The 25399-nt window shown below is 43.6% G+C and overlaps 11 protein-coding genes across 11 annotated transcripts; 6 read left to right on the top strand and 5 right to left on the bottom strand.

Moving 5' to 3' along the window:
- Positions 1–180: 180 nt before the first annotated feature.
- On the bottom strand, positions 181–1383 carry O0I10_005672 (uncharacterized protein; the record flags this gene model as incomplete). Its single annotated transcript, XM_058485710.1, has 4 exons — positions 181–639; positions 714–841; positions 911–1129; positions 1200–1383. The coding sequence occupies 4 exons, from the start codon at positions 1381–1383 to the stop codon at positions 181–183; spliced, it is 990 nt and encodes a 329-aa protein (XP_058343545.1).
- Positions 1384–2825: 1442 nt separating this feature from the next.
- O0I10_005671 (uncharacterized protein) lies at positions 2826–3341 on the bottom strand (the record flags this gene model as incomplete). Its single annotated transcript, XM_058485709.1, has 1 exon — positions 2826–3341. One exon carries the CDS (start codon positions 3339–3341, stop codon positions 2826–2828), a length of 516 nt encoding a protein of 171 aa, XP_058343544.1.
- Positions 3342–3755: 414 nt separating this feature from the next.
- O0I10_005670 (uncharacterized protein) lies at positions 3756–4830 on the bottom strand (the record flags this gene model as incomplete). The annotated part of the gene is made up of 4 exons (XM_058485708.1): positions 3756–3893; positions 3951–4120; positions 4203–4312; positions 4418–4830. The coding sequence occupies 4 exons, from the start codon at positions 4828–4830 to the stop codon at positions 3756–3758; spliced, it is 831 nt and encodes a 276-aa protein (XP_058343543.1).
- A 914-nt stretch (positions 4831–5744) lies between these two features.
- O0I10_005669 (guanine nucleotide-binding protein subunit beta-2-like 1) lies at positions 5745–7021 on the top strand (the record flags this gene model as incomplete). The annotated part of the gene is made up of 5 exons (XM_058485707.1): positions 5745–5778; positions 5891–5905; positions 5991–6047; positions 6115–6145; positions 6208–7021. 5 exons carry the CDS (start codon positions 5745–5747, stop codon positions 7019–7021), a joined length of 951 nt encoding a protein of 316 aa, XP_058343542.1.
- An 84-nt stretch (positions 7022–7105) lies between these two features.
- On the bottom strand, positions 7106–8697 carry O0I10_005668 (uncharacterized protein; the record flags this gene model as incomplete). Its single annotated transcript, XM_058485706.1, has 9 exons — positions 7106–7191; positions 7257–7373; positions 7432–7537; positions 7603–7695; positions 7752–7965; positions 8032–8185; positions 8251–8394; positions 8475–8570; positions 8631–8697. The coding sequence occupies 9 exons, from the start codon at positions 8695–8697 to the stop codon at positions 7106–7108; spliced, it is 1077 nt and encodes a 358-aa protein (XP_058343541.1).
- Positions 8698–9612: 915 nt separating this feature from the next.
- O0I10_005667 (uncharacterized protein) lies at positions 9613–11688 on the top strand (the record flags this gene model as incomplete). The annotated part of the gene is made up of 9 exons (XM_058485705.1): positions 9613–9723; positions 9787–9808; positions 9881–10012; positions 10088–10144; positions 10201–10942; positions 11008–11140; positions 11210–11356; positions 11418–11603; positions 11668–11688. The coding sequence occupies 9 exons, from the start codon at positions 9613–9615 to the stop codon at positions 11686–11688; spliced, it is 1551 nt and encodes a 516-aa protein (XP_058343540.1).
- A 1072-nt stretch (positions 11689–12760) lies between these two features.
- O0I10_005666 (uncharacterized protein) lies at positions 12761–13319 on the bottom strand (the record flags this gene model as incomplete). The annotated part of the gene is made up of 3 exons (XM_058485704.1): positions 12761–12870; positions 12939–13038; positions 13104–13319. The coding sequence occupies 3 exons, from the start codon at positions 13317–13319 to the stop codon at positions 12761–12763; spliced, it is 426 nt and encodes a 141-aa protein (XP_058343539.1).
- Positions 13320–14734: 1415 nt separating this feature from the next.
- Positions 14735–17031, top strand: O0I10_005665 (uncharacterized protein; the record flags this gene model as incomplete). The annotated part of the gene is made up of 4 exons (XM_058485703.1): positions 14735–14824; positions 14906–15951; positions 16007–16511; positions 16570–17031. 4 exons carry the CDS (start codon positions 14735–14737, stop codon positions 17029–17031), a joined length of 2103 nt encoding a protein of 700 aa, XP_058343538.1.
- A 321-nt stretch (positions 17032–17352) lies between these two features.
- O0I10_005664 (uncharacterized protein) lies at positions 17353–21755 on the top strand (the record flags this gene model as incomplete). The annotated part of the gene is made up of 15 exons (XM_058485702.1): positions 17353–18062; positions 18128–18482; positions 18545–18714; positions 18770–18839; positions 18898–19028; positions 19090–19381; positions 19452–19603; positions 19667–19724; positions 19784–19902; positions 19963–20224; positions 20279–20433; positions 20493–20586; positions 20660–20790; positions 20853–21168; positions 21240–21755. 15 exons carry the CDS (start codon positions 17353–17355, stop codon positions 21753–21755), a joined length of 3531 nt encoding a protein of 1176 aa, XP_058343537.1.
- A 637-nt stretch (positions 21756–22392) lies between these two features.
- On the top strand, positions 22393–23632 carry O0I10_005663 (uncharacterized protein; the record flags this gene model as incomplete). The annotated part of the gene is made up of 7 exons (XM_058485701.1): positions 22393–22544; positions 22631–22733; positions 22790–22850; positions 22903–23041; positions 23103–23218; positions 23289–23420; positions 23481–23632. The coding sequence occupies 7 exons, from the start codon at positions 22393–22395 to the stop codon at positions 23630–23632; spliced, it is 855 nt and encodes a 284-aa protein (XP_058343536.1).
- Positions 23633–24143: 511 nt separating this feature from the next.
- O0I10_005662 (uncharacterized protein) lies at positions 24144–25383 on the top strand (the record flags this gene model as incomplete). Its single annotated transcript, XM_058485700.1, has 7 exons — positions 24144–24275; positions 24339–24352; positions 24414–24439; positions 24516–24604; positions 24668–24737; positions 24801–25138; positions 25201–25383. The coding sequence occupies 7 exons, from the start codon at positions 24144–24146 to the stop codon at positions 25381–25383; spliced, it is 852 nt and encodes a 283-aa protein (XP_058343535.1).
- Between the last annotated feature and the right edge of the window lie 16 nt (positions 25384–25399).

The following is a 25399-nucleotide window of genomic DNA, read 5'->3' as shown; positions in this document are numbered from 1 at the left end:
CTTTTGCATTTTATATTAGTAACAGAACATGCATTTACATTTTTAGCGTGCGTGATTTTCTCTCGCTCGCGCCTATTGACCACTACTACTACTATTCCATCACTACCACCACCCCTACACACGCGTGTGCGCACTTCATGAAATATAGAATTGGGTTCTTTGTTGACTTGAAAAGAAAAATTATGCCTGTGCTTCGAGCTTGAACTTGAAATAATCGGGATCAAAATGATGTACACGAACGTAACCATCTTCACCACCACTTGAATAGCTCTTGCCATCGGGGTGAACAGCGATTGTGTTGATAGGACCGAAATGACCACGCACTCGACCCACTTCTTCTTCAAGGATCTTGTGGAAGAACCGGCATTCGAATTTACCAGCTCTAGCAGATGTCGTAGTGACGTTCATGGCATCTTGACCACCACCGACAATGACGAATTCTTGATATTTGGGTGTGATCGAAGCAGAGTTGAGAGGTGCATCCGTGGTGAAAGACTTGAGATGTTGCAAGGTGTTGGAATCGAAAATCTTTGCGGTCTTATCCTTGGAAGAGGTGATGAAATAGGTGCGATCGCTGCTCATTTGCATATCGGCAATAACATCTTCGTGTGGTTGGATCGAGTTGAGCTTTTCATTGGACTAAAGAAAAAAAAACCGCCCATTCCCCTTATTAGTATTCTTTTCTCTCTCACTCTTCCTCATATATACGTTACCTTCCAGTTCCATTGACAGATAGAGCCATCCACATGGCCACTCACAATATATTTGTTCAAGTAACCCCATGATGCAACGACAGCCTTGGCTCCATCATTGACAATTTGAGCTAAAGGTTCATTGGATTCTATATCATAAAGACTCGAATGAGCATTTCCACACATACACACATAAAGAGATCCTTGCTTTTACTCACGTTCGCCATTAATGTTGGTGTTGATTGGCAAGACTGTAATAGTGCCGGAATAACCCATTCGTTCTTCAGTAACGCACAAGATCATGGTATCATCTTCGCTGAACTCGACTCGCTTGACGGCTGTCTTGAACTCCCAGGTCTTCAGGCAACGGCCTGTTTGCACATCCCAAAGTCTAGCTGTGTTATCGGCTGATCCCGTGACCAACATGGTTGTCGTTGCTATTCACACTGTGTTAGCATAGAGCTCTCTCTCTCTCATGTTGTTTGTATCGAGGATTGAGAAACATACAGTTGACATCGACGGTCCAAACACTACCGACATGGCCATTGTAGGTGCCGAGACGTTCACCATTGTGCGAGTACCAAACATTGACAATCTTGTCTTTGGAAACAGAAAAGAGCAAATCGCCCTCACGATTGTATTTGATCTGGGTGAGCGAACGTGTATGTCCTTGGAGTAAAATGGGTCGCATTGGCAAGGTGATCGATAAAGAGAGTGAGTGTGTGCGCAAGAAGAAAATTATGGCTTGGGCTATTTACGCCAAGTCAGTCACTTACGATCATGAGCTTGAGCAGCTTACCTTTAAATTTTCTATCCCACAGATTGGACCCGCCCAATGGCCTTGATTCCTTAATTCCTTGGTATCCACGATGATCCTGAAAGCGTCTTGCTGTCAACATCTGGAGCTTTTATTTCTATTATTGGTTGTAGCTAGTAGTAGTAGTAATCGAATTACCATTATACCTTCATACAATAAAGACACCTCCTGCCGCAGCTCTTGGTATTACTATACATGGTCGTCTACAAGGTCAACTGCTTTGGCTTCATCCTCCTTTGCACGAATCAAGTTGACTAGGATTACAGCAAACGGTCATTCTTGTCCAATCACCATAAAGATCAAAGAATGTGATTTCATCATAGCTGCCTATTACAGCAACCATCTACACGCATGCATACGACTTGACAAGAAGGATAAATCTCTTATTATGGTGGACAATGAGCACGCCAAGGGAGAGATACATAGAGCTTGGAAACGAATGCCATGAGACATGCTTTTCATCCGTAAATGTTACACAATCATGCATACTCCATCCCATGTGCTGTTGTTGCTGATACTTGACATATAAAGGTGTGGCAGATTTGATATGTACAATCATCTCTTTTTGGCTATCTCGTAAGGAGGTAATATCATCTATGGCGTAAAAAAAGGGCAAATGCAAGTAGAACTTGTCGCATGTTATAGCCAACTGGGGGTGTGGATGATGATGATGAGGAGGAGGAGGTGTGCATTTCTCCTTTTCAGGTCCCATTCAAGCGTCTGAATTTTTGGTTATGAGATATGGTTATAGCCATATACAAAAAAAAACAAGCTTGCATCCAAGGGCACAACTCATCGTCAAGCTCTGTGCACACACAAAACATTCATATCACCTCCTCAGTTTCGTTGTCTTAAAAAATGTTGCTGTTTTGTGTCTGTGCATGGCATGAAGATCCATCACCAACCCATCATGTTGAAAAGTGGAATTGTCGTAGTAGCAGGTGCGCGCGCCAATGTAGGATGATGATCTTTTGGATACATTACGCATGGGCCACCCAAGACCTTTCAATTTCTCGTGTCTTGACCTCTTTTTTTGGATTGAACGCCGAAACCACGATAAAGAGAGAGAGAGACACAATGAGAAGAATATCCAAGGGATGGGGTCACATTAGCGCTCATCCCTATTTACTTGCACATGCTCTCTCTCTCTCCTCTCCCTTGGACCTTTCACATTCCTGAACCAATCATTTCCCAACCCATACACACATACACCTTTCTCCATTCTTCCGTGTCATATGCATATTTTCGTCGTGCACTGTCCACCTTACACAAAGAGTTTCATTAAAACGATAAAGTAATTTTATTTCACAATAGTTCTAATAACATGCTGCTGCTGTTGGTTGTTGCAACCTCCTCCGTGCAAGAGCAATGGGGATATTATCATCATCCACCACCTTGGGTGGTTGTTTCCTTCTGGTCCTTGAAGTAGTACTTGTGGAAGGTTTCATCACCATCATAGCAAGAGGCATATCATCATCATCGGTAGATGGTTGATGATGACGGGTGGTGGTGGTTGCTGTTGCAGCTGCCGCTCGTCGTAGATTATGAGATGAAGCACATTTTCGCAAAGAGGGTGTTGATGTTGTTGTCGTTGGTACTACTACGCGTGGACGACGTGGTGTAGAAGTGGAAGTGGATGGAATGATCCCACACAACTTGTCCAAAGTCTCTTGACGTGCCTTGAGGCTTGTTGGTGGTTCATATGGATCATGACAATGGGTCCAGCAGTCGCGTGTTGAACTTAGAGAAGAAGAATGCATGTGCTTGGTCTTTGTACGAAATAAATGACCCAAAAAAGGTTTCTTGTTTAACGCTTGAGCAGAGGCTGACATGGTTTGACAGAATACAATTATGATCGCGCTCACTCTTTTTATATGATCATGATCTCGCTCGAGATGGTTGAAAAAGGAGAAAGGGGGAATGATGAATGCACACATACAGCAAAGAGAGAGAAGAGAGAAACCCTGGATCATATTAACATATGGCAAGTGCGTGGCACAAGTACAAATCTTTATTGTATCAATAGGAGCTTATGTATATGGATGGATCAAAAAAAGCTAAATAGGAGTCGTAGTAGTAGTAACCAATGCGTGTGTGTATATGTGTGTGTGTACGCACTTTTTGGGTGTACCAATAAGACCCTCTTCCTTTTTCTTTCTTATTTGCCCCATGCACGGACGGCGCCGCATAGGATGAAGATGATGATGATATATGTATAGTGTGTGATGAAGCTGGTTTTTTGATATTCATGGAGTTGATTTGAGAGACATTGAAATGCGATAAAATAGGATAAAGGTAAGAATGCATAAAATGATGGGTGAATGGAATGTATAGTTCAATACGGTCGCAAGTAAACTCTCACGCCAGCATTTGTGTTGCACAATCTAGATGAAAAGGCATTGTCAGTGGTGGTGATCGTTGTTGCATAACAAGCACTTTACCGGTAGCCATATGTAATCTGGTTTTCCAAGGGTGGAGGTATCTTGATCGTCAAGTTCGGAGCCGGGAATCTTTTGTAATTCAGTGCATCGATAGGTTTCCATGATAAACGTGGTCAATGCAATAACGAGCACGGTACGCAGGATGGGTCTTCTCCTCGAACGTACAGGGTCTACATGTCCAACCAAGTATGAGTCAAAGGAATCTCTCCTATGGATCTTGCAAGCATGCTGCTCCCTATTACTACTACTTACTTTGTAATGTAGGTGGATAAAAGCTGAATGGTTCCATACACGTGCTACATCGTCGAGGTAAAGTCTTGCTGGACATCCAATCTTTGAGACATAGATCATGGACGTATCTTCTATAAGGGTAGTACATAGCATGTTAGAGAGATGAAATCCTCCACACCACCCCCCTACTTTTTTTGTATCAAGGGATGATGATGACAATGATAGTGTATACATACATGCTGCCATTGCATTTGCAGGGAACGATAAAAGCTGCACCACCTTCTTCTGATTCTCCAAAGCATATTCTACATTTTGGGTCTTCGCTTTCAAGTTGGGACGACATTGGGGATGAGACATTGGAATGGACCAAGTCGTCGGCATGGGTGGCAGTAGTGGAGCTTGGGATGGAGAAGTTGACCTTGTCATTGGACATGTTGGAGCGGTCTTCCTGAAGAAAAGCGTTTTGGCGTCGTAAAGGCGAGGGAGTCATCATGATGGGTTCTTGGTCTGGGAGGTGTCGACTCAGGTTTGCATGATAACCCATGCTTGAACTGAAAAACGAGCTGGCGTTGGTTTGCTGCGGACGAAGCAACAAGTGTTTTTGACGAGAGGAAAAGGCATGTTGACCCATGAGTTTATTACCACTCATGCGTGGTGTTGTCATGATGATGGTTGTGGCCGTAAAAGAAGGAGTGAAAAAAAGTGATAAAGGAAAAGAGCCTCGGTGCGTTTCAATTGATCTGCCACATTCCCTTCCTCAAAAGTCGGTGTTGTTATTATTACACTCTCCACTCTTACACACATAATCACGCACACACCCTCCTGCTACCTATCACAATCATCCCATCGCACAATGACGTACATTTATTGTAATACCATTGATAAATGATCCAATCCACCTATAAACATTGCCTCTTTACTACAATGAGAATTCATCAAAGACGGCGTACCTTTATGCAAATCGCTCATCTTTGTACGACAACAGTGTTTACTCAACTCAACTCCCCATCGGGCTTTGGGGGCAATTACATACACAAACAATGCACAATGCTTGTTGATATGCATATAAGCTTATCCCACTGGGACCTATTCCGTCAACTACTGCTTACTCTCTGGATCGGAGAAATATTTGTTGGTGATCCATTATCATTGCAATCCACACACACACACCCTTAATCACAGTATCATTGTACGCCACTCTCACCATCAATGATGACATTCAGCAACATTATTGTTCAAGAAGGCAAGAGGCATGTTTCCATAGAGATGCTAAATAGGCGTTGTGGATGATAGTATATCCCCATATGGCTTAATTTCGAGAATGATATGGCAATATTAGGGTCAACATCAATGCATGGTAGCTTTTTTTATCATCGTTTGAAATAAAAATGGGATGTATAGGTGGTAAGTAAGTACAAGTGGGATCGAAAATGGATGTCAAAGAGCCGAAGTAGCTGGGTGGCGGGATAATCAAGTAAGTCACGGGCACTCAGCGGAAGTGGCTCATTAAGGCTCATTGCTATCACTTGTGGTTTCCCCCTCTTTTCATCCAGACAGTAAAACATGGACACCTTGACTCTTCGCGGCACTCTTGAAGGTACATAGACGATGGATGGATGCATCAATGATATGGATGAACATGTGGATGAATGGGATGAAGTGGGATGATCGATTTATGGATACTAACCGCAACACTTGTTTTCTCGTAGGCCATGGCAACTGGGGTAAGCCTCGATGAAACCCGACAACGACTTTTTTCAATGTCGCGAAGATAAAAGAACAATGTCAATTGTAACACGTACTTTATAGTCACCGCCATCGCCACCACCTCTGAAGCTCCTGATATGGTCTTGTCCGCTTCGCGTGGTATGTACAATAACGACGACAAGGCATATACAATGGATTGATTAAATGGTCTTTTATTCTATAATAGACAAGTCTGTCATTGTCTGGCACCTCACCCGGTAAGTATATCAAATTACAATGAAAAAGAAAGAGCATAATGGGATTAAATGTGAATGATTAGCGACGAGGTGAACTATGGTGTTCCCCGCAAGTCTTTGTTGGGTCACAACCACTTTGTCCAAGACCTTGCCATCTCCTCTGATGGTCAATTCGCTCTTTCCGCTTCGTGGGATAAGACTCTTCGTCTTTGGGATTTGAACACTGGCACCACCACCCGCCGTTTCGTTGGCCACACTGGTGACGTTCTCTCTGTCTCTTTCTCTGCTGACAACCGTCAAATCGTTTCTGGTTCGCGTGATAAGAGCATCAAGTTGTGGAACACCCTTGGCGAGTGCAAGTACCAACTTACTGAAGATGGCCACTCTGATTGGGTCTCTTGCGTTCGTTTCTCTCCCAACCCTGCTAACCCTGTTATCGTTTCTGGTGGCTGGGACAAGATCGTCAAGGTTTGGGATTTGACCAAGCTCAAGTTGCGCACCAACTTCATTGGCCACAATGGCTACGTCAACACTGTCACCGTTTCCCCCGATGGTTCTCTTTGCGCTTCCGCTGGCAAGGATGGTGTTGTCATGCTTTGGGACTTGAACGACTCCAAGCACCTCTACTCCCTTGAGGCTGGCGATGTCATCAACGCCCTTACCTTCTCTCCTAACCGCTACTGGCTCGTTGCTGCTACTGCTTCTTCCATCAAGGTTTGGGATCTTGAAGACAAGTCCCTTGTTGATGAACTTCGCCCTGAATTCAACCAAGCTGGCAAGAACAAGGCCCGTGACCCCGAGTGTGTCTCCATTGCCTGGTCCGCTGATGGCTCCACCCTCTTCTCCGGTTACACTGACAACCTTATTCGCGTCTGGCAGGTGTCTCGCACCCTGTAGATTCATTTCTAATTTGTTGTTAATTAAATCCTTGTCTCTCTCGCTTTGATTGTGACCCAATACTTTTATTGTTCTAATTGTCTATTATGCTAGTAATTTCATCACTGTTTCAAACATGAATACGGCTGATGCATTTGTAGGGAAAGCTCGTAAAAAGGATGGAAGGAATCCTACGATCACAAACGATTCAATACATAAACGTGTTGTCTTTGCGCATCTTCATGTTACTACTTACCTCGATAAAAGCCACGCAAACCATCATTTCGATAAATGTATTGTGCCACGGACCATGGCGAAGGGAATCTTCTGGGATGTACATCAGGCTGTGTCATATATCGGTTCTTGATAGAGTCTATTATGCGAGAAATGAGCAATTCATGCGTGACACTAAAATGCCAAATTCAACTTACCAGAGGGGAAGGCACCCAACCAAAATGCTGTTGCGCTCAGACCACCAGCAATAAAAGTAACAGATCCATCCGATAGATTGTACTTTTTCAATTCACGTGTAAACACCTATCATTACCCATAAGGATTAACAATGGTGCATCATTCATCATTTCCATCCTCCTTCCACTTACATCATAGGAAGCCCAAAAGACAAAGAACCAACTTCGAAACGCCATAGTGGGTAGTAATCCAGTCCACAATGCTGTAATGCCATTGTTACGCACCTATGGATCATTGTCTCAGCCCATTGCCATCATCCTCCCTTATCCCTTATACTTACCAATTGAGTGGCACAATTGATAGGGCCTGTATATACTTTGGTTGCTGCATCATATTGTACCTGGAGACGAGCTTTGATTTGTTCCACAGGGGTGGCCACGAACGATACTGTTAATCCACCAGCCAAACCCGCAAGACCATGCTGGAATACAGTAAGGGGTCTATCACCATTCCATGATTGCTGAATCAACCGTGCATTGTGTAATGTGCCAAGCCTAGTGTCATAGTAGGCCATCATTAGCCTCTCGTATACACGTAATTTATCCAACCCATCCACTTACATGATGCTATCCATAAACATCCATCCAACAAGAGGTGGTGTTGCACCCTTGTATAATGCTCGAAATCCTTCCTTTTGTATAGTCTTCCTCAAGCAATCCAAAGGTCCTTTGAAATCCGCTTTGCCCGATGTCTGTAAACGCACCTTGACCGTATCTGATACGCCATTCCTTCATTAATAGACTACACCTTTAAGCATATCACTTTGACTACGTTGTTACCGAAAGGATGGCCCACAGCAAGTTTGGTTATGCCGGAAGCAACACCAGCAGCGAATCCTCGAAAGCGGTTGTATAATGACTGATCGTCAAGTTTGGAGTTGGCGGTCGATTGTGTTGTTGCTGTTGCTGGTGCTGTTGCAATATCTGGAATGCTAAGAGTATGAGTAGGTTCGCATTACTGTCATGGAGGAGGACAATAGGCTCTTGAATGTGAGGTTGCATACCTTTTGTCATTTTACGAGAAGAAGCACCAGCAGCGGCAAGAGTAGCAGGATTTAAACCCTTTTTTGGCTGGATTCCAGGAACATGGGTGACTGTGTCTGACACACTCCAAAGTCTCTTTTGTCATTGGTAGAGGTATCCATCTAAATAGTACATACACCGCCCAAAGTCAATCATCATCGGGTTCCCAAGGTACCATTTGTCATTTGACGGGGTGATGCCCATGTCACGTGCACAAGATGAAACATCCCAATAAAGTGTGTGAGAATACTATACCTACAATTCGAGTTTTCCCCCCCTCCTTTGATGGTTCGATCCAAGAGAGAGATAATGTGTGTGCATCCATTCGATAATGTTAATGACCCACGATGGGGATTGATGAGTGTAACCAAAGATAAGGTAAGGGATTACCTGTCACTTGTACAAGAATCTTATCAGTGCCCGTTCCATCCCATCACCATGGATCACCGGGTCCTCATCTCCCCTTTTTTCTTATGTACCCTTCACAACCAGCACAATGAATATAGGATGGCGTGCACTTTTTATAGACTCTCGTAACATGATCATTGTAATAAGAGAGAAAGGGGATGATCCTCACACTGCTTTAGTGTGAATCGGGAAAAGGGGTAGTAAGGCAGGGATTGGTACAATGTTCAGCCTTATTTAGAGTGTGGGGAGTGGTGGAAGAAACCAAAACCAGATGGGCATCATCATTGTCGTTGGTGACTGTGTAAATGATTGTATCATATATGCTTATTCATATGAATTGCATCCATCAAGACATTGAAGGCTAATAATGATGATACGTGTTTATTGAGATGATGAGGATGAAGCTGAATAGGATGTGTGGGTGTGAGTATATGCGTGTGTGTGTGCGTGTGTGTGGAGAAAAGGCACGGAGATTCCTAAAACGAAACAAAAGGCGTGTTGTCATGTGGACACCAGTCGTCAAATTTCTCACAGTGCTGGCTGGAAAAAGGCGGCTTTCTCTCTCTCTCTCTTCCTTCGCAATTCCATCCCTTGCCGACCCCACACTTGCTTTTTAATGCACCTGCTGTGATACCTGCTTCTTTATTTCATCTTCATTAAGAACCATTGACCTCCTCCTTTCTCTCTCTCTCTCGATCATATCATTATCCAATGCAAGATATCCAATTTAACAACTTTGTCAAATTCGATCGCTTCGACGCTTCAGATACTGAAAGCAGCAAACGGAAAAAGGCTTCCCGCGCCTGTTTTCATTGCCAAAAAGTAAATTGCATACCATTCCTTCTCTCTTGTTTGTAGAACTCACCATTCGTAATTACTTGCCAGGCACACTTGACTTGCGACGATTGTAAGCCCTCCATCGATCCTTATGAATGAACGATTCCCATGTACTAAAGAAGCTCACACTTGATATGTATAGCTCGACCATGCCAAAGGTGTATCAAACGAGGCCTTGCAGCCACATGTACCGACGCCATTCGCAAAAAAGCCAAGTATCTGCAGGATCAAGCATCTGAAACCACCAACTCGGGAACTACGCCAACAGAGACATGCAAGTACACTCTCTTTGATGATGAATGGGGAAAGCATGTACTAATTGTCTCCTTTTTCTTTCGCTCTTTTACAGTGTTTCCAAATTCCTTTCCTGTGGATCCAATGGCTGATCAATCACAATCATCTTTGGGTAATACAGCTTTTGTTTTTTAGGATCATCCATCCCATTGCTCACATCCATGATAGGAACAAACTTTGTCGACACCAGCCAATTCCTCAACCTATCTTTGGCTGATCTTCAAGAACTAGGCTTTGGATCCGAATCTGCAGGTTTAGAATATGGATTCATTGGCAACATGTTACAAAACCCACTTGAACAACTCACGACCAGTAACCAAGCAAATGATACCAACGCACCTTCCATGAATCTCGACAATGGTAACAATATCTTGTCCGTCACTACCACCACCACCACTCCTCCTACTACAACACAACAACAACAACAATCCACACCAACCAGCACAGGTGATCTTTCAGCCACCTTTTTACAATTCTCAAATGCACAACCCAACATGGCATCCTATGTTTCCGCACCAGCAATGACGACCAACAACAATAATAATACCACCACAACCACCACTACGACTACCGCACCTCAAGGTTTATCCGTATTTCCCATGCCAACCACGGTAGCATTTGCACCAGGGGCCAATCCATTAGCGAATGACAAGGATGAAAATGCATCACCACAACAACAATATGCAGCTACGATTGCAGCCACTCCGCCCATGCAAAAATCATCACCCTCCCTTGCCGCTGTTGCACCTTCTTCACCTTCATCCATCTCATCTCCTGGTAAACGTAGCAATTCAATCACAAGCACCAGTCGGCGGAAACAGAATACACCCGAATCCGTATACCTTCATGTCAAACGACCTTTTAACTATGCCGAAGGATTCCATTATTTGATTGAATACGTCAAGGAAAGGTAAGCAAGACTTTTGTTATAGGGTTGATGAAAAAAGATCACTGACCTATACATATACAAAAAAGGATGAATCGTGAGGATTTAATGCGAATCAGTCGGGCGCTGGCATTGTTTCGACCTTCGTTTTTGGCCCTTATCATGAACCTGACAGAGGAAGACTTGGTGTTTATGGAGAAATGCATTCAACGCACACTTTTGGTAATGTATATAGGGTGTGTCCACGTGTATCAAAAGAGGAGGAGCCAGCTGACATGCGAGAGGTATCAGGAATATGAAAAGCTCATTAGTTTTTCCGGAACACCCACCGTGGTATGGCGACGTACAGGCGAAGTTTGTCTCGTGGGAAAGGAGTTTCTTTTGTTAACACAATGGCCAAGAGACACGCTGTTGAACAAAAAGACATACATTTACGAGGTAAGGAAGCAAGGAAGGGAAATGGATCGTTCTCTCTAATCTGACACCACTATGTTTATAGTTGATGGATAATCGGTCAGCAGTCGAATACTGGGAAAAGTTCTCAACACATGCCTTTGATAATACTGACAAGTCATGCATGTATTCCTGTATTTTGAAAACGCCACACCAAAAACCTGTTCCTTGTACATTTTGTTTTACTATCAAACGTGATATCTTTGATCTACCAAGCGTCATTGTAGGCAATGTAAGTAAACCCATTATGCTTTTGATGATCGATGTTTCATGCTAAAAACAACTTTGTATTCTAGTTTCTTCCAATATTAAGCTAACAAAGTTTCATTGATTGCCACAGTATGTTAACACGATGAAAGGGATGGTGAGGAGGAGGATTTGAAAGGGTAAGAAAAAAACGCAACAATGTGTGCTCAGGATAATGTCAATGGTGGGATGGACCTGTGAAGGATTAGTAGTAGCTCTGTATACCTTGCTATAGCCATGCGTCGTTTCCCTTTTTACCTAATGTACCCTGATGATGATAAAGCTATGTAGGCATCTTTGAATGCATATTAAAGCGAGAGCGCCATCATGTATTTTGCACATATCGAATATCTCCTATTATGCCATGATGGAATCTTTTTCGACATGCAGCCTTAAAAGGCGCAGCCAAAGTAAACAAGCAGGTCTGAGATGCGGTATTTGGTCCATATGCCTATTAATTATGCAGACCGCACTTGGTTACACGTGCATGCTCGATTCATACACTGGAAGGTGACACAATGCAATCGAGGCCATGGGAATACCAGCCTCTCAATATGGGTGCACAGACATCACTTGCATGCTTTAAAGACATCATAGGTTCACCATTTACTAAAAGCTGGAGTTGTCATGGAGACGATCATCTCCTTGTCCATATGCTGTGGTTGTTGCTGCTCCATCAAGTATGTATATTACACCGCAAGGTCCCACTACACAATCCCCATGTCCCTTTGGTAAAGAAACTTGGGAGAGGTGTAGCTAATTTTTGTTCCAGGCATGGCGGGAACTCATTTCTGTTTAATGGCCATGCAATAATTATAGACATCAAAGATCTAGGAACTACAAACGTTGGAATCCAGAACCTTTCTTTTTGCCCTAGGTCCTAATAGCTGTGTGTCAAATGTCTCAGAATCCTCTGGCTTTGGTTTTCTATCTTGCCAATAATCTTGTGTCGTATACGTTGCCGCATCGTATCCATGGCAACAAGGAATGCATTGGGGTTATGGATGAATCAAGCCACTTCAAACATGTTGTGTACAGTAATGTAAGAGACATACATGATGCGATGTTTATTGAAAAGCTCCAAAAGAGATGAGGGGGCATCATACTGTGTACCGGCCACAGCATACATACGACCCAAAAGTTTTAAACTTCTTCCCAAGTGATATCAATGATGCCTTTGACGAGAGTATCTAACTCTTTGAAGACCTTAGGACCCAAATCGAGATCGCCATATTGACATTCAGGGCAAGCGTCTAAGCACGCACTTTATGTTAATATCCAATAATCCTTGTCTTTTTTGACCTTAACAGCGTCGACTTACCTTTGATGGTAGCTTCAACTTCTTTGCCATCATGATGAATACGGATCTTTTTAAAACACCAGCCACTTTTGGATGTTAGAGAGCCATATTGCTTGGCATTCTTTAGGAAAGCAGCATCGTATGAGTAAAATATCGATATGTACATGATTTGTAGCGTTAACGTACCAAGGCAACAACGTATTCATCATCAGCCTCGTATTCGCCACAGGAGCCAGTAGATCCACCATTGATAGAGGGAGTAAAGAATGTGCCTTTTCCGCTATAGGACGAGCGTTTGGTATTGTGGGCTGCTGGAGTATTGAATATTTTGCCTGCTGGTGCAGCGGCTGTCAAGAGACTGGCGACTATGACAAGGGCGAGAATAGTAACGAAACGGAACATGATGATGGTATATAGATGTATGTGGCCAGCACGTCGTCGACAAGGGAAAAGGTGGAAAAAAGGTGGTGGTGGTGGTGTAGATGAGGAAACAAACCAAATCCCATACCTATTTCTTTTATAGCCTTTCGATATCGATAATACGATGGATGACTGAAACCCGAACATAGTGTCGGGTCCCTGGATCCCATTGTTAGTGTATTCTTCTTCTTGTCATCCAGACCCACTTGTAAGGAACAATGACCTTGTCACACCAAAATGACATAAATGCATGGTGTCGAATCCACTCGATCTTTATTATCACGGGCTGGTTGGTGATTCCATAGTGCAATCATCTCTTTGGTTACAGTGGTAGAACTTACCTTGGCTTCTTTTTTCTTTTTCTACCTAATATTAGAAGTGGGGGATCGGCATCTGATTTCACTTTTTTCATGGTGGCCACACTGCTCCGCTGGTTTGTTCGATCGCTGTTTGATCGTCCCCCCTGCTGGTCGAGACCAAAGTAGGATAATTTTTTCGATACATCGAGAAGATCAGCTCATACTCAAAAACATGAGCCCATGACATTAACATTGATCACTTTGCCGCTTGGTTGGAAGCGACACACACCATATCCTGATGCTTTTATCATCACGATGTACAGCAATCCTTAGGTTTTGTTAAGCAACATGGCATTCATCCGATGCAAAAAGGAACGGAAAACGTATCCGTTTCCGAAACAATCACTAAGGATAATGACACAGAAACTTGGCATATCTCTTTGTATAGAAAATAATTTTCAAGCTACTGTAACCTCTAAATCCATTTCTTTGTCTGGAACCTTATACTAGTCGGGGATGAATCATGATCATCAATGATTGTTTTACTTGCTGATGTAACAACCATGACAACTCGTAAACATTGGTATTCACTTTAATTGGGTATGTATTCCATATCATTGTTCCTTCACCTTACCGTTGCTTATGTATACGTTAAGGCGATGTTGTATCACATTCATACGTCGTCATGTGACATCACCATGGAATCACTCATCGTCATCATCATCATCATTATCCGAAGGACGCGAAATGTTCATGCCATCTCATCAAGCGTTAGGATAAGAGTAGTAATCAGCATAATGCAAATAGGTTGCCATGGACAAGTGGCATCCTACGCAGTTGGACTCGTCGTCCCCTTGGGGAGGCGTGCGGAGTCGAATAAAGTGGCTCACGTTGAATGCGAAGCATTTGATTTGGTGTTTTTTCTCTTGCATAGTTGCCAAGCGCGATAGTGCATCTCTTTGCTTCCCCATTCCCCTCAATGGCCAATCCAACTGGATTCGACGTCAAGTGGAACTTGGCATTCTCACCAAACAACAAGTAAACTTCGAGATTTTCAAAACAAGCTTATCATTTGCGTTAACGATCTTTATTTTCCACATGGTGGGTAGTTCCTCCTCCTCCACGACCACCAACACCACTCATTTAAAGAGTAGCGATCCTTCCCAGGCTGACTATCGAGAATTCCAGGCAAGTGGTATATACAATGACAACTCACATGGGGGTATGGAGTGGGTGTTGACGCATGGCATGTGTGTGTGTGATATATAGCTCTTTGGTCGGTCGCCTTCTACGTCCCCTAACTTATCGTTGGAGTCCAAACCCCCTACGTCTCCATTACCAGAGCGTCATCCACCAACGACATTGGATATCGGTGCCCCTGTTTTCATACCAAAACCATCAGCTCCAAAGTTTGATCCTTTCAATCCAGATACAACCTTGGATCTACAGCAATCATCATCAACCCATGATGTGGATGATGTGGTGGAATTGAGCGATCATCTGCTAAGTGCACAGTTGCTGGACGACTTTGATGCAGACAAAAGCTATTATAACGGCACGATCACATCACCTCCCATTACTACGACGACTACCACCACCACTACTACTACCATGACAACAACCACTACAACTGCTACGCCACCTATTCATCATCACCATCATCAACCCACAATGCCATGGTCATCCTCCTTAAGCACTGCTACATGGTCACCTGTTCAATCCAATACAATGGCGGTACCTACTGACAATGCTGCTGTCAAGAGCATATGGGGGAATAGCAACAACAACAACAACAATCATCATGTACATGACCCCATGTGGTGGGATCGATTTGAACCTTATTCCCATGAAGATGAAAAAGAATTCGATCCGACATTGCAGTACTACCAAGGCTCATTACTCGATTCTGATACGATCCAAGATATGAACAAGTTATCCCTCTCAGTCACCAATCCATCCATGGAGGAGCAACAAGCTGAAAATGTGGGAGAGGACATGTCAGCATTGCAGATGCTTGAATCCATTTTCACCGACTTGAATGAGGCCGAATTGACAGCTACGCTCGAGGAACACGGCTATGATCTTGACAAGACCACTGAAGCATTATTCAATCGAAAGCAACAACAGCAAAATGAATCAGTGCAACAACCATCAACAGCAGCTGAAATATCCACCACCACCACCACAACAACGCCAACGACAACATCACCAGTCAGCAAAAAGAGACAAGTGTGTCGACATTTCTTGGCAGGTGAATGCTATCGCAAGGATTGTTGGTTTGCACATGACCTTCAAGTCAAAGTATGCAAATTCTGGTATGTTTGGATTCGTTCTCAAGGAAGCAAAATGTATTCATATATAAGGACTTAGGTTACAAGGCTCATGTTTGAAAGGTGACTATTGCGAATTCTCTCATCATATTGATGTACAAGAGGTGGCTAGCAAGATCAAAAGCAATCCCCAACAACAGCAGCAACAGCAACAAAACACCAAGCCAATACGTTTTGATGAGAGTGAATATCCTGGGTTACAAAGCAGCAGTAATAAGCCCAAAGGACCAACCCTACAACAACAACAGCAACCATCATTAGCAGCCACACCTACTTTGGTACAAGAAGATTTCCCTACGCTGGGTACAGCAATTAAGATCAAGAAACCTGTCAAAAAGACACCATCATCATCATCACCACCACCTGCATCCATCAATTTCGCTGAAGCAGCCAAACGAAAGGCCAATGTCAAACAAGCAACAAAGACCAAAAAGACCGTGAGCAGCAATGTGCACGATGCACGGATCATGCAACGATTGAAGCAACCAGTGAATATACCATGGCTAGTGACAGGTAGTTCTTTGCACTCGGAGTATATGAAGCAGGTAAGGAAGAGAAGAGGGAAAGTGATCAATGGATCTCTTATTGTACTTTTGTGGATAGCGTGATCAAGCGATTCAATATGGCATGTTGCGCAATCGATTTTTCAGTCGAGCCACGGCATTTTATTTGGAAGGGGATGGTGCCAAGGCCAAGGCTTATTCGAATCAGGCCAAGTATTATAACAGGTTGATGCAAGAAATGCACACGGAAGCGAGCAGACGTATCTTTGAAAAGAGGAATCAGCATGAGGCGTTTGTGGATTTGCATGGTTTACATATTGACGAGGCATTGGACATGATCCATGAACGGCTTGAGAATCTCAAAGGCTACGAGGGAATAGTGTATATCATCACGGGCACTGGACATCATTCGGGATCAGCGGGATACAGCAACAAGAAGAGCAAACTTAAACCTACCGTGGAGGAATACTTGCGGCAAGAAAACTATCGCTTTGCAGAGACGAGTCTTGTGAATGATGATAAGGGTGGTATTTTTGCTGTTGATATGACTTCTGTTCGATAATAAAAAAAAAGTTGAAAAAGATCCCCCTCATGGACTGAATGATGGATGAGCAATGGCATGTACCTGAACGACTACAACGACTTCCTTCAAGATCTATCATGTTGTACGACCCAAACTGCAACGCCCAACGTTACACACGCACATGATCACACCGAGTTTCCCTTTTGCGGGTTGTTGACTCTCTTATCCGTTTCATCTTTCATCGTTGGCTGAGCACTGGTTCATGAAGTTATAGAGTTTATGCATTCACACTCAATCAATTTGCATTCTCCCTTTCTTCTTTCTTTCTTTCTTCACTCACTCACTCCCCCACTTTTCCCAATGTGCGATCCATCATCATCACCACCTATACTCAAATGCTCTCCTTTGGGCATCTATGCACCCAACCCATCTTTCAACACACTTGCCAAACGTCTCTATCAGCTCATGGTCACCGTTATTCGTTCCAAGCGTGTCATCCAGCGATCCACTCGACTCAATGATACCGCCAACCACTTTGCATTTATGAGCGATGAATCACTTCCAGTAGCACCTGTTTTTCGCAACGTGGATCTTCCAAACGACACCATTGAGGATATGGAGCAGGCGCAGCATGACGCCCTTGTCACCTACTTTGGGCTTTGTCTCTTTGCAGGAAGTTACGAGACTTCAGCGATCCATGAGGATATTCTACCAACAGCACTTAAGCGAAGCAGCATGAACAACAATAATCCAATCAACGACGATGATGTGATGCAAAGTTGGGCTGATAAAGTACAATGTGTCAAAGAAGCCCTTGAGGGTCGCCAAGTCATGATCAATGGTCAAGATCCATCCACTTGGGTGCCCAAAGTCGTGTACACAGCTCAAGGCGAGATCCTTACTCAGTATTACAGCTTTGCATTGGTCAAGGGACCTCTCTCAAATGAACGGATCGATGATGCTAAGAAGCAAGCGTTATGCACACTCATTGAATTGAATCGCGTTGTTGTACATGATTCGAACCCCTATGCAATATTGATGGATCATGACGACGATGAACAACTCTCAACGTAAGCTATGACTTTGTGTGTATGTGTGCATACAGTTGGCTCATGCAAAAAAATTGTCCAAAAAGGGATTTTCCAAACTCGGATTCTTGCGATGATGCCTTGTCCGATGATGTGATGCAAAAGGAGGATGAGGATCAAGAATCACCCAAAGACGAAGGCAGCCCTGTATTCTCAACCGCCACTGCTGCCACTGAGGAAACGACACCAGCCATGGATGATAAGCAATCGTTGCCCGATACAACACCACCTTCATCGCCTAAAAGTACAACGAGCACTTTGCCCCTTCCTCCACAGCAGCAGTCATCAGCTCCAACAAAGAATGCAACAAGTAGCTGGGCCAATGTTGCCGGTCTACAACGTGATAAACCTGTCAAGCCAATCAAAAAGCGTGAGCCGCCACCTCAACCCTCATCCACCAAGGTGATAAACAACAACATGTCGTCTCATCGAATGATTGATTACTGATTCTCCCACATTCTCAGGCAGCAGAAGTTACACCAACACCACTACCACCAGCAACAGGGGCAAAGGGAAAGCTTAAATCTGCCAAATGCATCTATTATCACTTTCATAATGGGAAATGCCGCTTCAACGAGACCCAATGTCATTATGCGCATGAAGATCTAAGCAAGCTTGATACATGTGAAGTTTGGTAAGTAAAAAAGTAAATGCTTGTTGTATGTAACGAAATACTCATTGATGTATAGGCGACGCTCCCCCGATGCATGTGAAAAGGGCGATAAATGTGTTTATCTTCATAAGCACCAACCACAGCAGGTAATGACAATGGGTGGTAAGGAAATTCAAAGTATTGATATATTCATCCTTCTTATAGAAAACGCCCAAGAATGACTTGACAAAGACACGCCTATGCTACGATTACATGAACAGCAAATGTGCATTCACTGAAGCAAAATGCAAGTACGCTCATGAAGACACATCAAGAGTGCCTGTATGCCCTGATTGGTAAGATTGACAACATCTACCTCGTTACAGCATCATTCATTGTATACGTTTCTACTGCTAGGAATGGTATTGCAGGATCATGCAAAAAGTACGATGGATGGTGCAATTTACTGCATCCTGCTCCTACCAAAAAGGCTACCAACAAAGAAGTACCAGGTGATGGAGAAGACTTGTTTCCCGCTCTGTCATCTGAAGTCACCGAAGCGGCCGAAAATGGTCCACCAGGCACACCCAAACCTTCTGCTGCTGCAACGACATCGTATGCTGATACCGTCAAGCGTGAAGCACCACCACAACCACCCAATTCACCACCCATGCGAGCAGCACCACCATCACCTGCCTCATCCCATGCAGTAAGTAGCCCTATATGCAACACCTTGCTCGGGTATTGATTTATCACCTTGATGATGATGATGACAATAGACCCAAGTATCAATGACAATCTATGATGAGACCAAACGCAAAACCCAGCTATGCAAATATTACAAAAAAGGCACATGCAAGTTTTCTACCGAAGAACAATGCCATTTTGCTCATGAGGATACGGGTTTCGTGGGTGTATGTCCTCTTTATAAGTAAGTCAAAGTAAAAGGTGTACATGGACACAAGGTGCTAATCATCATCATTGCGCACTCTAGGGAAGGCAAATGCAAAAAGGAAGATGAATGCACGTTTCTACATGGATTACCAAAGGACGTACGTGACATGGTACATACAACCATCATCAAGCCTATTCACCTTGATACTCTTTTTAGGATTGCAGAAGAAAAACCAAGTTGTGTGAGGCCTACTTGAACAACGAATGTCCCTTTGATGAAGATCGTTGCGATTACGCCCATGAGGATGCTTCCAAGGTTCCATTATGCCATTATGCGTAAGTGATGTATATATGTGTGTGCGTCCTATACAACCCCTGCTTACGTACGTATACCAGCCTGTCAGGCTTGTGTATTTCAGATCCTTGCTGTTTCCGACATATTGACCCAAATGACAACGACATCACCACCAATGACATGATTCAATTTCAGCTGGATCCGGTTGCATTACATGATCAATCCATCTTCCCTTGCCTTCCTGGTGGGAATCAATCCATGGTGGAGAGCTTGTCGATCCCTTCGTTTGTGGATGAAGCGCTCTATTCGGATGCTGCCAAGAAACCTCCCAAGATCCCTGAACGAGGAAACGAGATCCAAAAAGTATGTGTGTTGTGATGGTGAAATGAAGAAATGGATATTAATTGAGATCTCAAGAGGGACCCAGTGGATGAAGAAGCGATACGTCAAGAATCTTTACGCTATACCAAGATGTGCAAGCGTTACTGGGGTGGAGACGCTGAGTGCTTTTATGGCGAGAATTGTTGGTTTGCACACGAAGACACGTCCAAAGTGCGAACATGTTACTTTTGGTAAGCATAAAGAAGGATTACATTGTACGTATAGCATTTATCTCATGGCATTCTACCAGGATTCAAGGCCATTGTATCAGTGAGAAAGAATGTCCTCTCAAACATCCAGCGCGTGAGGATGATGGCTATGTACCTCTTCACCAAAACACCAGCGTATGTACATACACCTGCATTGGATGGATTGTGTTTGAAACATCACATATTCATATGCTACATATGTATCTAGCGAAACAATGGGGATGACATGGACAAAAAGACAAGAAAATGCTGGTTCTTTTGGTATTATGAAGGCTGCAGAAATGATCCTTGCAATTTCGCTCATGAAGATTTGACGGATGTTGGTGTTTGTTACTATTGGTAAGTGATGCTTGCAAAAAGAAAGAGAGGATACCATTACTAAGGACATCCCTTTTTTATAGGCAACATAACAAAAAGTGCCCTTGGGATCCTGCTTGTCCTTATTTACACAGCGATGAAATCCTTGGCTTGCAAGCTGATGATGATGAAGAAGAAGAAGAATCACCACCGTCCACACCTGAACCCAGCATGAATGTGAATGAGCATGATCCGAAAGACGTGTTTGCAAAGCTACCCTCTCGTTATGACATGTTGACCAATACTGTAACGCTGCAGCGTCTACGTCTCGCCAACAAGTTCAGAAGCAAACCATCCGAAGATGTCGTACCACGTGTATCCTCTGGCTTTGAGAATAATGAAGCGCGTTATCGTGAGCATGTATGCTATTTGGTTGTATGTACGGGATGACCCGCTCTCTCTTATTGACATTTTCCTTTTGTTCACCATAGCGACGAGAAGCATTTGAGAATGCCGAGAAAATGATACGAGCCACCCAAAACGCTCAGCAAGCACGCAATTGCAATGAGGTTACTGAAGCTGAGGAACATGAAAGGGATGCACGTTACTATGCCAAACAAATGAAGGCTGAGCATGCCAAGGCTAGCCAAAAGATATTTGAAGAATGCAACCGAGGCAACCCACGCAAAAAGTATATCGACTTGCATGGCCAGCATGTGGATGAAGCGCTTCAATACATCCAACGATGGTTTGCCGAATTCCAAGATCAACGGAATATCGTATACATCATCACAGGCGCAGGTCGTCATTCACGTGGGATCAAAGGTGGGAAGTTGAGACCTGCTGTTGAAGAATACCTCTCAAGTAGATACATGATGCGTGAATGCAGCGTCCATGACGATTGTACCAATTCGGGTGGTATCTATGCCGTCTGGTATTGCGTACACAAGTTTGTATCCTCGCCCACTCGCACTTGTGTGTTTTGTTCTTTCAAGCAAGTCCAGTAGTAGTAATTAGTTCACAGCTATCAAATAAAAGACTTGAACATGAAGATGCAAAATGATTCCTATACTCTTTGTGGTAACCATGACAACCATGTTTCACGAACCACACAATGGGAAATGCAAGAATCAGTAATCGGATGTGATACGAGCCATCCACCAATTTGGCTGTGCTGATACAGTAATGCAATATCGGCTATTGTACGGCATTTTTGGTGGGACAAATCGGGACCATTTATTCGGATTTTGATAGGGTGGGGTAGGTTTTAATCCTTGTTCGTCAAAGTGATCGAGTTGTTGTGTTGATAGTAATAAACGACTGTGGGGACAATACCACAATGATGAAGAATGACAACGTATACCATGAAAGGGACCTTTAAGCTTACATAAACGTATGCAGGTTCTCTTTTTTGGACCTTTTTACGTTATTGAATCCTTGACTAGTATGACCCATGGGCAAAATAGACAAGGGCATCAGTCAGCTTGCGCCGATCAGGACAACATTACATGTGCTGAATTTTGCAGAATTAGGAAGGTGGTGGGGTTGATACTCCTCCACAGCTGCTGCTGCCACTGGCTTTAAAATGAGCTTGTCTTGCTTTCATTCTCTCACACACACCCCTTTTCTCTTGGACTCTTTTCAATGACTCATTCTAAAGTTGCTGTTATCACTGGTGGCAGTCGTGGTATTGGACTCGCCATTGCTTCTGCTCTCATCAAAAGAAACATCAATGTCGTTATTGGTGACCTTTTGGATGAAGAAGGCCAAGCTGCGGTGGATGCTTTTAACAAAAGGTAGGTATAAAGCCCTTCTTCTTCTCCCTCACGATCCATTTTATGTATCCTCTTACTCACACACCAAAACTCGCTCTCGCTTCTAGTGCCAAAAAGGTAGTAGCTGCTTATAAGCACACGGATGTCACCAAGTATAAGGATCTTTTGGGGCTTTTTGAATTAGCAGAGAACACATTTGGCGGTGTTGATGTAAGCTTTTTTCTCAGAGAGCTTCTTTGTGTACCCTAACAACGATCCACGTTTAGATTGCCATTCTCAACGCCGGTACTACCAAAGGCTTCAACATCTTTACGGAACCCATGGATGGTAGGTGGCGACAATACATATAACAACTTTAACATTAACATGATCTTCAAAGACGAGGCCGACATGTTTATCCATCAGGTCAATGTCGGTGGTGTAACCAAAGGCAACAAGGTGGCGCTGAAATTTATGCAAAAACGTGGTGGTGGCACAATCATCAATACCGCATCCATGGCTGGTATTGGCGCAATGGGGTATGTTGTATGATGGCTTTTTTTGTGCATCACCCCATTGACTCTCAGTAATTTTATGTAGTGGTCTTGAGAACTACGTGGCTACCAAACACGCTGTGGTGGGATGGACACGATCACTCGCTTATTTAAACACTGCATTCAATGTACGTGTTAATGCTATTTGTCCCTATTGGGTTGGTAAGTAAATTGTCAGCGGCATGTACATATGCAAGGTCCTTTTTGCTCACATCATCCTGCGCATACGTAGATACGGAGCTTATTCGTGCAGATGAAATCAGCAGTAATACGTTTGGCGAGTTTATTCATAAATGTCCAAAGACGCCAATGTCTGTAGTGGTGGATGCAGCCCTCCAATGTATCGATGACACCGACTTGGCTGGTATGTAGATACATAGAATGATGACGTTACGTCAACAATGATACTTAATTGGCAAAATAGGTACAACACTACTTTGCTTACCAGATGGTGTCCATCAGGAAGACGCAACACCCTCCTACCCAAGCTTAGTCAATGAGGAAATGATCCAGGCTCTTCCAGAAGTTGAACAATACTTAGCACAGACCGTCCGCCAAGCAATTGCAAAGTTGTAGTAGACTTGCAGAGCAATAAATAAGCTGCTTTGACTTGTAAATGACTTAATCCATATGCCTGGATCGAAATGCACATGGGAAGTAAAGCTTTATTATGCTATAATACAGCATCAAAAAGATAGATGGTGCTATGATACGACACATTTGCATGTACAAAGGCATTGGTAAACTCATCGAGGAGCCTACTTTTGCGGCATCATTGTCTGAAGTAGTAAAGAAACATATCGAAGGATCCATCATCTTCCCGAAACGTTCAATTCTATAAACGGTACATAGCCTCCTCATTCACAAAGAGAGATCTCTAAGCAATCATCAAACAAAAAGCTCATCCACGTAGTAAACAAAAGTAGGGTGCAAGTGGGCATTTTATTCCAGCTATATCAACACACACGCAGACACACGTGAAGACATTTGCATGAACGCCGCATCTCGAAAATTCCATTGGTCCAGAAAAGAGCGATCAGCTTATGCAAACTACTTTTTTTTTCTTTATCTCTACACTTGAGCAGCAATGGCGATTGACTATTACGAGGTGCTTGAAATCACTCGCGAAGCTTCTGATCAAGACATCCGCAAGGCCTACAGAAAGCTAGCATTGCGTTACCATCCTGACAAGAACCAGTCGCCTGAAGCAGGTGAAAAGGTAAAAGCGAGTTGAGAGAGTCAATGACAGGGGCCCAAAGAGTAACTCATGATGGGGTTGTAGTTTAAAGAGATTAGGTGAGTCAGAGTATAGCATGGCAGTGCAATGGAGCCGAGGATTAACAGCATGTGAGTAAAGCCACGCGTACGAGGTGTTATCCGATCGTAAGTGCTTCGAGGTATAGATAACAAGGCTACCAAGACTTTCTTACGTTTTCTTTGTGTGTGCGTGTGTGTGTAGCGGAACGTCGTCGTGCCTACGATCGTGGAGATTTGGATGGACGTGGTGGTTTTGAAGGACAAGAATATGCACCCTTCCCTGGATTTCATGCAAGTATCCATCGTTAATGTCTATACAAGAATGGGAGATACTCATTCATTCATTTATTATAGTTCCATTCACCCGAGGAAGTCTTTGCCAACTTTTTCAGAGCCCATCAAGCCATGTTTGATGACATGTTGTGTACGTATTGATTGGAAAGGCGGTGTATCATCATATAGCATTGATGACTCATTTGCATTCTAGTTGGATTTTCATCGCGTGGTGGACCAAGACGAGGTGATCCATTTGGTGGTGGTTTCTTTGACAATGATCCGTTCTTTTCAGGCGGATTTGGTGGTGGTCATGGCCATGGCATAGGAGGAGGATTTCCATCCATGATGGGTGGTGGCGGTCTGGATATGTTGATGGGTGGTCCTTCCATGATGGGTGGCGGCGGTGGCGGCTCCTTCTTTTCCTCTTCTTCATCATCATCAAGCTTTGGTGGCGGCGGTTTTGGTACTAGCAAAAGCGTTTCGAGCTCAACAAGAATTGTGAATGGTCGTCCAGAAACCGTGACAGTGACACGGATCCAAGATCAAAACGTAAGTAGAGTACTATGAAATGACATGAGGGTCTTGATAGTAACCACACGCACATTGGATAGGGTACTACAATTACGGAAGACTATGGTAATGGCCAACAAAGGGTGACAGTGAATGGTCAAGAAGTGCAAAACACCCTGGGTGCACCTCCCGCTGGTGCTAATGCAACAAGACGTATCCAAGGCAACAGTAGTGATGGCAACCAACAAGTCAATACCCAACGAAGTAGAAGGGGCTGGTTCTAGTATGTAGTATTATGTA

Source organism: Lichtheimia ornata (genome assembly GCF_029851405.1).
Source record: "Lichtheimia ornata isolate CBS 291.66 chromosome Unknown scaffold00023, whole genome shotgun sequence".
Classification (NCBI taxonomy): Eukaryota; Fungi; Mucoromycota; class Mucoromycetes; order Mucorales; family Lichtheimiaceae; genus Lichtheimia; species Lichtheimia ornata.
The sequence above is the reverse complement of the archived record's forward strand: the minus strand, read 5'-3'. Positions and strand labels throughout refer to the sequence as shown.